The sequence below is a fragment of the Anolis sagrei genome, chromosome 2, assembly GCF_037176765.1.
Source record: "Anolis sagrei isolate rAnoSag1 chromosome 2, rAnoSag1.mat, whole genome shotgun sequence".
Taxonomy (NCBI): domain Eukaryota; kingdom Metazoa; phylum Chordata; class Lepidosauria; order Squamata; family Dactyloidae; genus Anolis; species Anolis sagrei.
In genome coordinates this window covers 126747066-126761211 of record NC_090022.1, presented here as the reverse complement: position 1 = coordinate 126761211, position 14146 = coordinate 126747066, and the positions used below count along the sequence as shown (strand labels likewise).

General features: G+C 39.9%; 1 protein-coding gene across 1 annotated transcript in view; it reads left to right on the top strand.

Moving 5' to 3' along the window:
- LOC132768507 (dynein axonemal heavy chain 9) overlaps positions 1-13580 on the top strand; it is a 118081-nt gene extending 104501 nt beyond the window's left edge. Inside the window, exons 20-22 of the mRNA XM_060764463.2 lie at positions 1032-1421; positions 10042-10309; positions 13499-13580. Coding sequence (XP_060620446.2) covers positions 1032-1421; positions 10042-10269 — 618 coding nt within the window. The 3' untranslated portion in view covers positions 10270-10309; positions 13499-13580. The remainder of the gene's footprint in view (positions 1-1031; positions 1422-10041; positions 10310-13498) is intronic.
- Positions 13581-14146: the final 566 nt, after the last annotated feature.

The following is a 14146-nucleotide window of genomic DNA, read 5'->3' as shown; positions in this document are numbered from 1 at the left end:
CAAACATCCCTTCTGAGGATGGTACTGTTGTGTGAATGTTTTTATTACAGTTCCGTCTTCGAAAGCCAGGCAAAGTACATGCAGTAATCCCTCCCCTCCCCCTGACCTCCTGGTTCCTTGTTGACCTCAAGATCAAGAGCCAAGCTTGGTTTGGGGGATGTGAATGTTCACACAGCAGTCCCATCTTCAGGAGGCAAGTGCAGCAGTACAAATTAATGGATAATCTACACTGCAAGCGTAAAATCCATGTATGTGGAAAACCAACTGTACACCAGTAGTTCCATGTATCATAATGAGCTTTGGATCTACATGTCCATAACAGCTGTAACATTACACAATCCACCCATTTTAGAAGAGCTTCAAAAGCAGTTTATATGAGGGGCTACTTTTCCGTGAATGGGCTGTTAAAAAATCTCAACAGGTCACTCTTCATTTTACCACCAGCTCCTGCTTTTCAGACCAGTACTTATTGGTACTGATGTTTATATTGCTTACTATTTGATTAGCTTCCCTTTTGCTCCTTTTGCCCCTGTCACATGCATCTTGACCCGAGCACTGCTCTGATACATTCCTCAAGAACTTCCTTTTGTTCCAGTTACATGTGTCCTATGACTTTTTCTTAGCCCTTCACCACCTATAGGACTCCTTTATCCTGATTTTTGCTCACCCTTTACCGTCTGTCCTCTGGTCTCTTAGTCTTTTGGGTTACAAAACCATGTATGAATAGATGAAAAAGATGAAATGTTTTGAATTCTTCAAAACGGATACCCTTCCTAAGAATGTGCTATTTATTCAGGTCCCATCTACACTGCCATATAAAGCAGTTTAACTGCATTGAACTGCATTATATGGCAGTGTAGGTGGGGTCTAAGGGTCCGTCACTATTTTCTGCAAGTTTGAATGTGGAAGCTTTTGATACACAGCAAACCCCTGTTAAAACAATGCATCAAGGCTAATGAACTTTCACATATTGGCTGCATTATAAATCAGTGTTTTTAATTTCATACTGCTTTCTCTTACACATTTCCTAGGGTGAATTAACCATGACTAGTGATATGGAGAACTTACAGAATGCTATCTTCTTAGACACGGTACCTGAGTCATGGACAAGGAGGGCTTATCCATCCATGGCTGGTCTGGGTAGCTGGTTTGCTGATCTTCTGAATCGCATCAAGGAGCTTGAGACATGGACTGGGGACTTCATGCTCCCATCTGCAGTGTGGTTGGCAGGATTTTTCAACCCACAGTCTTTCTTGACAGCTATAATGCAGTCTACAGCCAGAAAAAATGAATGGCCCCTGGACAAAATGACACTACAGTGTGATGTGAGCAAGAGGAACCGCGAGGATTTCACCAGCGCACCCCGGGAAGGTGCATGTGTCCATGGTTTGTTCATGGAAGGTGCACGCTGGGATATGCAGGTAAATAAGCTGGAAATCTATTGTTATTTATTTATTATCTAACTTTCTGAATTCATTTAGATTTATTAGATTTGAAATGGCCCTGAGTAAGAGAACCATTTATTATCACTATGAGCACTTCTTGTTAAAACTTCCAGAAATAACGTTTTGCTTTCTCTTACCTACGTGGACACAATAGATTGGAATCACAGTACACACTATAGGATGTCTTGCATGGCCATGTTGTCATGACAGCAGTGCCTAATGGTCCTGATCCCCTATTGCTAAGCGACTAATGAAATATCACCTCTTCAAGTATTAAAGTGTTCATTCAAAGCCAGGGCTGGGAGTAGCAACAGGCTTGCTCTGTAAGTACAACACTTGTGTCTTGCCATGATATTCAATGTCTTGAGAGTAAATGCCTCATTTAAAAAATAATTGTGGAAAGTTTCTGGCAAATCTTAAATGCCAAGTGGGACCATCAGTACCTTACTCTTAAGATTATTTTTTTGTTATCTGTACATTGATAATGAAACCGAACTGAATCTTTGTGAGATTCCATTTCTGTGATGAAATTTACTTCTTCATGTAGATCGATATGCAATATAGAAATATCAATTAGATAAAGAAATTGCACAAATTTTTGACATAGTCTGCTTTTCATGTGCACCCTTATCTATACAATACTACTTCCAAAAAAAAAGCAGATAACATTTTTTTTAAAAAAATCTCTGGTTTTAAAAGACGAGGGAACAATAAAGGGCTTAATTTAGGCTGCAGGTTGCATTTCAAGGGAGATTCTAAGCCATATGAGCCAAGGAGCCGAGCAATTCAATTGACTTCAGGCAGGACTGATCACATGAGGCTGAGAGGGAACGTACCTGTCTAACTTGAGCTCAGCCAGGTCGGGGGTGGGGGGGAGGACTTCTCCAGTCTTGCCTGGAAAAGACAGGGATAATTCAAACTTGGGACCTTTCCCAAGCTGTGTCCTATAGGGCGGTTCACGGGCTACGGAGTTCCCTCTTGGACTCTTCACAACCCTTTTTCTAATATCAAGGAATCTGATGAAAAATAGACTTGTTTCAGAGGAGCCACCTGACAAGTAGATGTTTTCAAATAAATAAAGGAGATTTTTTTAAAATCTTAAAAACTGTTTCATGTCTAATGCATACATGTTTATTACAAATCCCCCCCCCCCCCAATCATCCTCATGACCTCCAAATCCTCAGCAGAACATTCCAAACTTTTCAAAAATGTGGGTTTTGATGAACAATGAGTGCAGCTAATTTGCAGGGATTTCTTCCCCTCATGTTGGAATTTGTATTTTTGATGCACATGTCTTGCGTCTACACTTCATGTAAAATTGGAACCCCCCTTTTTTGGCAGAGAAAGAGCATATATAACTCAGATTTTTAGTGTCCTTGCCAAAAGGAGCAGCTGGAGCTGTCAGCCTTGAAGCTAAAAGGCTTACTGGCTCTTGTCCCATAACTGATGCGTATAAATCAATGGCATTTTTTATTCTCTAGCCTCCTTCACCAGAGGTCAGAACCTTCTTGCTGAAAGGTTTACTGACCTCACATGAGACCCAGCAGAGGATGAGCCGGGGTGAGGCTGGAGGGGATAGGTGAGAGAAAGTGCAATTGCCGAGTTTTCAAGGAGCATCAGTCTTGATTGAAGAAACTGACATCACCTTAGGTCAATTGGTGTTGGATGTGGATCTTGTTTCCTACCTATTGGGAAAGGCATGGAGGACCTTTTTGCTGTGAAAAGGAGGTATCCAGAAAGAAAGGGGAGAACAACAGCAGTAGCAGAAGTGGCTGTTTCCTCAGGATGACTTTCTCAAGCAGCTTTGCTTATTAGAAACATATTTCACTTACAAGCCTACATCCAGGAACACCTTTTGTCAGGCAGCCTTAGCTTAGCTGTTTCTAGCTTCCCCTCAGGCACAGATTTTTCCACTTTAGTCAGTGTCCCCTTGTGAGGTCAATGGGGCAGTATTCTCTTTGAATGTTAGCGTGGTGATGAGATAGCTGCATGGCAAGGGGTTGGGGAGGTTTGTGGCCTACTTATAAAAGAATCCCTGTATACTTGGCATTTCTTCATTTGGATAATATTTCAGAAGGGAATGCCAAATACTCTCCACTATTGCCCTCTGGTTAACTTTAGTAACATCAAAACTTTGGCCCTAAAGATTACTCCTGAACCTTTGCACTGACCCCCCCTTTTTTTACTGACTCTGGGTCACTCTCTACCTTTTGTATCTGCTTCATTTTGGGATCCCAGGGGAGTGAGCACACTGCAGTTGTACTCATTTCATTTTGTCCCTTCGTGAGCTTCAGATGCTCTTTGTTCTGCCTCGTATCCACATGCACTTTTTCCTTTATGGGACAGAAAACTTATGGGGCAGGAAAAAAGGACCTAAAAAGTCAAGTGGATCAGTAATGTATGAAAAATGCACTGAAAACAAAGTAAGGAATTGACTGGAAAGAAGGAAAAATAGTGATATTCCTGTTTGTGTGCCATGAGAATGGCCAAGAGGAGTGACATTGCTGGATGTTTGGAGTCCTCTCAAAATGCACACAGGTCTGAGGGCACACCTGCCTAGTCATTTCACCATCCCTATGGGGCACCGAGGGGAAAGATACAGTAAACCCAAAACAATGATCTGAAGGCTCAGATTTGAGCCTATAATAGAATCTGAACAAAGGGACAATACTTTGACCAGACTTAGGATGGGGAAAGGCAAAGGGATTAATAGCTTGACTCAGAGAAATAAAAGGGAAGCTCAAGGAGATTCCTGGCTAGTTTACTGAATTAGTGGTTGCTTCTTTCTTTACTTATGTAGTACCACTATTGGTGTGAGAAACAAGGCAGTTTACACAATAAATGAAAGCACAGTATAGTTCAAAATCTTTTGATAAAAACAAACTATTTTATTATAACAAGCTATCATATTTGACTATTAAAAGACCAATGAATGAATCTTAGAGTAAACCAAGCCTACGTTCACCTACAAGTGAAGATAACCAAACGGAGGTTGTCATATTGTGGATGTATCTTGAGACAATGGATTCATTGAAAGAGACAAAATGGAGTTGAGTCTAGGCTCAATCAAGGAAGCCACAGCCACAAGTTTGCAAAATCTCCGCAGAGCAGGGGATGACCAGTGATCTTGGAGGTCTCTTATTTGTAGAGTTGCCATAAGTTAAAGTCAACTTGATGGAAAACAAAAACAAATTGGAACACCATTAATATAAAGCATTTTAAATCATTTAAAAACATATTTGGATAGAGATACAGCTCTCTCATGCACAGGTGCCCTTTCTGCACAGTCTGTCACCAAATGTCTCTTTGAATAAAAAGGACTTTACCTGTTACAGAAGGAGGGCAGAGAGTAGGAAAACCAAACTTCCTGTGGAATATTGTTCTGCAAGCTGGGAATAGCCATGGAGAAGGCATTTGGATCCTGCTGACTAAGTTTTACAAAGTGGTTCTTTAAGAAATAGAGGTGCTGAAATCAAAAGAGACAAGGGGTCTGTGTGTGTGTGTCCAGCTAGTGCCTTAATCTGCCGATCTGCTTTTTTCATGAGGATTCTTTATTGTCCAGAAGCATCTACATAAAAAAGAACCAAAGCAGCAGATCAAAGCACACACTAGCTGAGCATCCCTTTTCTCTTCTGTGCTAAGCACCTCTATCTGAGTATATGACAAGGTTATAAACTGGAGAATTTAAAAGTTCTTTTGTGAGTTGCCTTGCTAGGTAGCAACCTGATGATCAGGAAGACACATATTTTGAATTAATGATCTTTCATTCTGCAAGAGAACAACTCCTTTAATTAAGGGCTTATCCAGAAACAGGAAAAGGATTGAGACTTTGTAATTTTTTATGTCTTGATTTTACCTGCATATTCTTAGTTTTGCATCCAGACATTTTCTTGAATATATCAAAAATATATATACTCCCCTACTGGTTTTTTCCTTCTCACTTTGCACTGGTTGTGTGTCACATTTAGACACAGGCAATGTTTCGGAAAATTTCTTTCACCAATTTCCACTGAGATGTTTTGAATTATTATTCAGGAGTCTTAGTCCAAGGGCTAAAGTGCTCAACAGTTAGCTTGGCCACTGTTGAAGATGGATGCTGGAAAAAGTCACAGCATGTCTCGGTAGCAACCATCTTAGCTAGCCCATGGAGATGCATTGTAGTTTTGGAAATACTGGGTTAATTTAAACTGACCACCTGTGGAATGGGAATGAAAAGTCATTGATTATGTTGAGAATATGTTGATTTAGAGGAAAGATCATTCCCCAAAAGAAAACAATCAAGCAAATGAAAGTCAGAAAGGACAGAAACAAAACTGAGGCCCTTTTGATTTTTCTCATCTGTCTGGATGGACATTAAGTCCAGAGGGCAGTTGAAATTACAATTTATTACAAATTATACAGAGAACAGTTATATGACTATCATGGGCTACTAAAAAGACAATTAAGTAGGCCTGAGAGTAGATCAAGCTTGAACTGTCCCTAGAAGTAAAGATGACCAAACTGAAGCTATCATACTTTGGACACATCAAGAGATAACATATCAGAAAAGAGAGCAAAGACTGATAAAGTGGAAGCCAGTAAAAAAAGAGGAAGACTTCATTACAAGTGAATAGCCTCAACATTGCAAGAAACTAATTGCTGTGGGTAACAGTATGCCTTGGAGGTCTCTGATTCATATAGTATCCATAGGTCAAAATAGACTTGAAATCAGTTAACAACTGTCTTCCAGCTGTGATAGGTCACTTAGCTTAAGTCAGAGGAACAACTAAGGAATGTTGACAAAAATACAAGATGCAGATTGTATTACGGCAAACACCATCATGGCTGAGCTCAGTAACAAGAATGTCTGATCAAATTTAATAAGGTAGTTTAGAAAATTGGAAATCGTGTACTTCTATCTACAGCCCACTTCCCCACTTCCAAACTGAAGACATCACCAGCCATGTGCTGTAATTGTGGCACCATGCCATGGGAGATAAAACAGCCTTTTAAACAAAAACCTTATCTTCAAAGACATTCTCTTTTAGGATTTCTCTCTGCCGCAGAACATTAAGCAATAATAATGATATCACCTGCGATTAATCATTTTGAAACAAAAGTGAACGAGGAATAAAAGCATACCTGTATTGAAATGGACCCTGCTGATTGTGTGCCAGATACTTCTGTTAGCTACCTAGGTATTCTTTCAGGGACAAATGCAAGTGACAATATGAAGGATTATTAACTCACCTGTCTGCATCCAGTCTTTCTGGGCTTCATATCTACTAGAAATTAATCCTTCAGTAAGTGCACGAGCCCTGTAGTTCAGGGTAATCATTTTGAAGAGCACTATAAGGTGATGGCTGCAGCCAAAGATGGCATTTCCCCTACTGTCCTGCAGTCAAGGGAATTTTCTGTATTCATATTAATATGCAGTTGGCTTACAAATATGATTGAATCTTTAACAGCCTTCTGCTTAACAAAAGAAACCCCAACAGAGTTTGCAAGGAACTAAATTTCCTGAGAGGATTAATTGCGTTAATGGTAGATGAAATAGGTATGCGGGGAAACCTGTCTCCTTACTGTTGCAAAGACTGGATTCCTCTGCTCTGAAGAGAACAGCAGAAAGGGATTCAGAGTGCTGTTTGACAGTTCCATCCAAGCCTATTCCCTCCTCATCTTTTGCTTTTCATTGGGGCAAATAAAGAGATTCTGGTTAAACCAAGCCTTGGGAATTTTGTGCAGAAAAAGGGATGGCAATGGAAACGTTTAAGTAAAATCAACATTCCTATGCCCAAGAAATAGTTTGGCGTTGATGAGCACAGAGGTGGTGCATGTGTGCATGCATGTACCCCTCTGTAGACCAAACAAGATTTCCAAATAGCCAAAATGATTGTTTCCAAGCTAAAGCCACCTTTGATCAGCATAGAGAGAAACTAGGCTAGCATTCCAATGGGAAAGCTTTCCAGAGGAGAATCATGCCTCTTTAACTTGTGTCAAAAGCAAAAATGAGGATGCCCTTGGAGGTAAATGGGGTGGGACGAGGGGAATACTATGTGCTATAATCACCTAATTCTACCACCCAGTCTGCCTATAAAGCTTATCTCACACACTCTGCATTTGGTATGTACATGCAAAAAGGATGCACAACAAATGCAGACTGACAAAAGCATGTGCAATGTTAAAGCCAGTCCATATGGCCAGCAGGTGCTTTGACTCAAAGAAGGTTGATTGTGCTGGTATTTGCATAGCTTACCTCCATCAGATATGTATGCAATCCCAACACACATTGCTACCACATAATATGTAAAGCGATCTTACACTACTCATTCATTGCCCCATAGACAGTGTCTGCATTAGTTCTAGGAGGATAGATGTGTATGCGTGTGTGGGGGGAACAATCCCTGAGCTTCCCCACATTGAGCTCTTTGGGGACAAGTAAAAGGTGTTGGCAGTATTATTTTTAAGATGCATTTTATTTCTGTCCTACCATAGTTTTATTGTTTTTGTTTGCTGTTTTACTACTTTGCATTCTGATAATATCCTCTATTTGCTTTTTGCATGTTTTAATTGACAGTTTAAAAAATATTAGCTGCCTTGGGAATTCTGTGCTGAAAAGGGATGGTGGTAGAAATTTTTAAGTAAAATCAACATTGCTGTGCCCAAGAAATATGTTGGTGTTGATGAGCACAGAGGCTGTGCATGCATGCAGGCATATACCCCTCTGTAGATAAAATAATATTTCCAAACACCCAAAATGATTGTTTCCAAGTTAAAGCCTCCTTTGATCAACATGGAGATAAATATGTAAATAAAAGCACAAAATAATGGCTTGGAATGATCTGAGAGAGATTGAAAACTTACGTCAGCCTTAAAGTAAAGGAGCTATTTTGTGAGCAATTGATTTCCTTTGTTTCAGTCAAACAGCAAGGTGCCAGCTCAAAATATGCTTTAAAAAATTAAGCCTGTACTGCATGTTGAAATAAGTTGCATCCACAGCTCCCATATGATATGTTGTTGCAAGGATTATTTAGTGTTTACTTGCTGCTTTGGCAGTCTTAAACTAGACAGGTGCTATTATCAGAATTATCTTAATGTAGCAGTTTACATATTATTAGTGTTGTAAAACGATTAAGATTGTTTACTATTGCATGTACACAATAGAATTCAAATCATTGTCTTCTGAATAATCTGAACAGAAGCTTTTGACTGATGCACAGTCCTCACCAGTGGAGCCTTGAGAGGCGACTTATTTGGACTACAACTTCCAGAATTTTCCAGCCAAAAGGGCCAGAGCTGGGATTATGACAATTATAGGGCAAAATACTCTTTTCTGAGTGCTACAATGCAGCACAAATGTAAAGATGTCTTAATAATCGCTGCAGAGCAGAGACAGTGGGAACCTCTGGCCTAAAACTCCCACCATGCTTGACCTTTGACCATGCTGGGAACAATCAATTTGGCTAAAGGACAAGTTATCTTGTGTGTTGCACTGTAGACCAAAATACCTAGAGAGTCAAAGATTTCCCACTTCTGACATGCCGTTTTTCTGATTTTTCTCTGAGAAAGGGCAAGGAGGGGGGTATTGTCATCCCATAAGCTATCTATCCCTTTGCAGCAGCTGGGAGGCAAAGGCATGGGTTCCTGTTATGGATTGCCATCTTGCCAAGAGTCTATTCATCTTTGTAACTAGGAATTCTCAACTTTACCTTTTCCTGTTATTTTTCCTTCCCTTTCTTCCCATTGTGCCCTAGCCAACCTCATAGGATTTAGAGCAGAGGATTTGATTCAACAAGGCAAACTGCCCAGTGGAAGATTGAAGTGGGGAAGCCATGTCTCTTTGAGACTCCTTTTCCCCTTGTCTGAATGAGTAGAAGCATCTTCAGATGGGATAATGTCACAAGTAACACATCCCTCCCTTGTTCTTTTTCATTGTCACTGGTGGCATTTTCCAGGCAATAGTACAAGACCAAGTGGAGCACAGAGGCAGCCAATAAGCTCAACATCTAATCTAGGCCATCTCCCATCAGGCTAGGAATGGTGGGAAGGAAGCTAGACTGTTACTCCAGCTTGCTCTGGTATCCAACCTATAGCCATTTTCTCTGGGCTTGATGAAACAGGAGGTGAAGGGGGGAGATTCTTTTCCCCATCTCCTGCCACAGGAATAAAGATGGTATAAAAACCAGTAGGACCTCTGTCAGAGACTTGGAGCTTCCCAGGCACCAGGAGTATGGGACAGACCCAGACAGTGGCCACATGACTGTCACACAAATTGAAGATTTGTAAGGGAATTTGTACAGATAGGTTTTTTTTTTGCTCTGCTCAGCCCTTAAAAGAGAATCAGACAGAACTGGAGGTCTTGGCCCACATGAAAAAAATGCCCATGAATTTCTGTGTGGGAAAGGAGGGGAAGTTTCAAGCCAATATGGAATTGGGATGAATGGGGGATTCTGAAAAATTCAATAAAAATAAAACTGACAGCTGTTCCTTTATACAGAATATACTAGATCATGAGAATGGCTAGAGGTCAAGGAATATGGTAACGTTTACAAGAGAAAGACAAAATTTGCAAAAGCTTACATTTTCTTATAATTTATTTTGACTGCTCTCTTTGCAGATGGGGTTAATTGCTGAAGCCCGGCTGAAGGACCTGACTCCACCAATGCCCATTATCTTCATCAAAGCCATCCCAGTTGATAAACAAGATACCCGTAACGTGTACCCATGCCCTGTATATAAAACCCGCCAACGGGGACCAACCTACGTTTGGACCTTTAATCTGAAGACCAAAGAGAAGCCTTCTAAATGGGTTTTGGCAGGAGTGGCACTTCTCCTGCAAATTTAAACTCCCTCACACCACCTTCTTATTCAAACTTATTCCTCAGGTAGTCACAATTTCTTCATTGGAAATTTTCACATCACACATTTTTGGACATGATGTGTATACATGATTTAAAGGTGCTGACATGCAAGAGTGTATGAGCCATTTTATATCACACCACAGGTTTCAAGCTGCCTTGCAAACAGCATCACTTTAATAAAATACAACTTTTTCAAATATCTTTTTAATTATATTAACTCACCTGTGTGCTGTTTTTAATAGAAAAGCAAGAATAAAATGTAAATAAATGAACACAATAAATAATTACACAAATATAATTGACTCATTTTGTAAATAAGAAAAAAACATAGCTTTATTAACTATGTTCATTAGCTATGTTCCTTGATTAGCTTTAAACATATTTAGAAAGTTTATGGAAATTAAGAAACTTTCACCTAATGTGAGAAAGATGATAAAAAAGAAACTGTCTGAGCTTCTCTAATGAGAGCATCCCATAGCTTAGATAGGAAGGCTACTACTTAGAAGTCCCTCTCCTCAGTAGGTGTCCAACAATTTCCTTTGATTGGGGCACACCGGCAAGGCCATCCAAATATAAAATCAAGGGAAAAGCAGGTTGAAGTGAAGGCAGGACTGTTACTAAAGCCACGAAAGGGCTTAAGGGTCACAGCTATCAGCCTGAATTATACCTGGAAACTGAGCACATAAGATTAGAGATGTATGTTATCTAAACATCACCTCAAATCATTCTCCATTGAAAGCTGTTCACACATGAAGCAGCCAGTTGCCAAATGGGGAGCGGTCAACATCCGTGTGTGAACTGCTGTCAAGAGGCATATTTAACCACAGAGTCAAAACACATATTTATTTTACAAATGGTAGATCTTACAAATTTGGTGCACATCTTATGAGAAAATGTCTCTATGAGAGAATACATATTAAAAGCTGCATTGCTCTGAAAGGCAATGTTGCAACTGATGTAATAAGATTGATTCTCAATGAAACTTGGTGGGGAAATAGAGACGGGTGACGATTTTCCATTGTACAGCTGAGAGTATTTCTCTGCACGTCAATGGAATCAGTCATTTACACTTTAGGATGATATAGTGGATTGTCCCTCACACAGAGGGAGGATTAATTCTACTTCAGCTATCCCTGAAAAATGCTTATTTTCTTCAACAAAGCCAGTAAAAGACTTGCCCTTGCATCATCTACAACATATTGAAGCATAAAGGAGCCAAGTCTGACACCTTCCTTTGCAGACTGCTCATTTTTACAGAAGATTACACTGTAGAAATGCTGGAGGGAAGTGAGTTTTCACAAAGCTATTAAGGTGAAATCTGTAGTGAAGGGGGTAAACTAAACATTTCAGAATGAGACATGTTACCTAAATAAAATGGAAATGTTTTGAATAGTCTGGTAAATTATATTTTTCTCTCACTCTCATGGTTGTTCTCTGTGACAAACCGGTACGGCTAGTCTTCCAGCACTTTGAAGTAGGACAGGCTGCCACGTATTCTTTGTCTGTTTCTCAAAGATAAGCCATCACCATTCACATCTGCAACATCATGCTTTGGATACTTGTGAACACACATTTGAGGAGAAAGGTCACCCCCATTACCCGAATTTCATTGAACCTGCCCCTGCTAAGCACTCTGGCACTTAGATGAACTCTGACTACACAAGAAAAACAATTAACTCCAATTGCCAGTTCATTTTGTTTATTAAACTTCAAGTGGAGAGAAGTTCAAAAGTGGTGACTTCTAAAAAAGAAACAAACAATGAACAGGACACCAATTGCCAACTCAGTCTCTAAGAGCCTTGTTCTACTAATGATTGTGGTTTATCATTGTTATGCTACCGGGATTGTAAAGCTGCCTTTCAGGGATTCCCTTACATTTTACCAATTAGGCCTTACATCAGGGCTTTGATTATAAGCAGATTTATTGCTTTCATGTGTCAATGCTAGCTGATCACTTTAAAGATAGGAGCCCCTAGTGGTGCAGTGGATTAAACCCTTGTGCCAGCAGGACTGAAGACCAACAGTTTGGAGATTCAAATCCAGGGAGAATACAGAAGAGTTCCCTCTGTCAACTCCAGCTCCCCATGCGGGGACATGAGAGAAGCCTCCCACAAGGATGGGAAAATATCTGGGCATCCCCTGGGCAATGTCCTTGCAAATGGCCAATTCTCTCACACCAGAAGCGACTTGCAGTGTCTCAAGTCTCTCTTAATATAAAAAAACCTTTAAAGATCTGAAGATCTGTATCACCTCACTCCACCCTTAAGGGCAGTGGTCATGTTTGAAACTTTCTGGATCCTGTTATTCTATTCCACTCTCATTACTATATAAATACATCCAGTACTTTAGACTTACGAAAATACCATTCTCTTGTTGCATTTCAGGATGATTAATTGATATCTACCAGTCTTAAAGGTGCTGCTAGGTTCCTTTCTATCCACCTCCCTTTTACCCTTTTTAGGTTGCAATAGAATAATATAGCTACTTTAAATAAAAATAAAAACCTCTAGAAATTAAGATGCAACTAGCCATTCTTATTTTATCTAAATGCCTTTGAATTTATTTGAAATCACAAATGCAGAAATTATTCCTCCTCTGCTTGAATTGCAGAAGATGAATGAAATGCCACTTCTTATAAATGTTCAGCAAACATGTTGCAAACAAGATTGTCTGGAGGCGACATCTCAGTTAAGATAATAACTGCTGGCTGTTTGAGAAGATGGGAACAGTCAATAACGTGACAGCTAGAATTCATGTACCAGCCACTGCTGAAATGCCCAAAAGCTGGGCAGATGTAAAATGGCTATTGGGAACCAGCTGATAATTGGCTAAGGCATCTAGATTTGTGCAAATACATGTTGGTGCAGATGTACACCTGTTTGCATGTCTGAACTGTGAGATTATTGCTGCTACAGCTGTTTTGTTGGAATATGCACTTCAGCATATGTAGTGTTAGTACTATCCATTATGCATGTTTGTATGGGTTTTTTTGTTAGATAAAAGAGAATCTTTAGTTTAGTACTGACTTGTAGTTTTAAAAAGTCATCCTGGTCAGTAAGCTGTTTGGCAACAAACAAGGCTCTGGAAAAGGGATAAATGGCAAAAGATGCCTGTAGTGTAACCTTTAAAAATGACTGCTTAAGAAATCTGTAGTTTTTCCTGCCTTTCTGATCTTCCCTTTTGTTTTGTTTCTTTCCTTTTTTGTTATTGCAGCAAGCAACAGATAGATAAGGAATCAGAGGTAACAAGGCAGGACAAAGAGATGTTTGAATAAACCAAAATGGAAAGCTGATAGAATAAATGGATTTAGTGAAAATCAAATTGAAATAATTAATAAAGACAACCATTTATGCCTTATCATTGCACAGTGGTACAGCTTTACAGTGTCATAGTTTACCATCACAGTTTACTCTGGATGCCTTATCTTTCTCACCTATGTGATCTCTTGGGGAAATCGTTCAGCCTTGTGCTGCAACAAATTGAGACCCTGAACAAGAAAATTGACCACCTTTTCCAAGGAATTCCTTTGATTGTGAAAAATCCTACTCCTAGTGACATTCTAGAAGCTGAACCTGCTGTGTTGAAGAATTTTGTCGAGGATGTAGCTGCAACGGAAGGCCAGGAGAGAAATAGGTTTGAGGGGCAGGAATTGAGGCTTTTGGGGGAGGGGGGAGGACAGGTCAGGAAAAGACAGGTTTTGTCTTGCACAACATAGACAATAAGGTAACAACTGAGTCTGTTGAAGAAACTTTGGACACTCCACACCATTGTCAACATCTGCTGAGGATTAATAACTTGGCTGTGGAAGTTTCAGACACGTTATGGCAAATGGACATCAAAGACAGTGGTCCAGATTTCTCT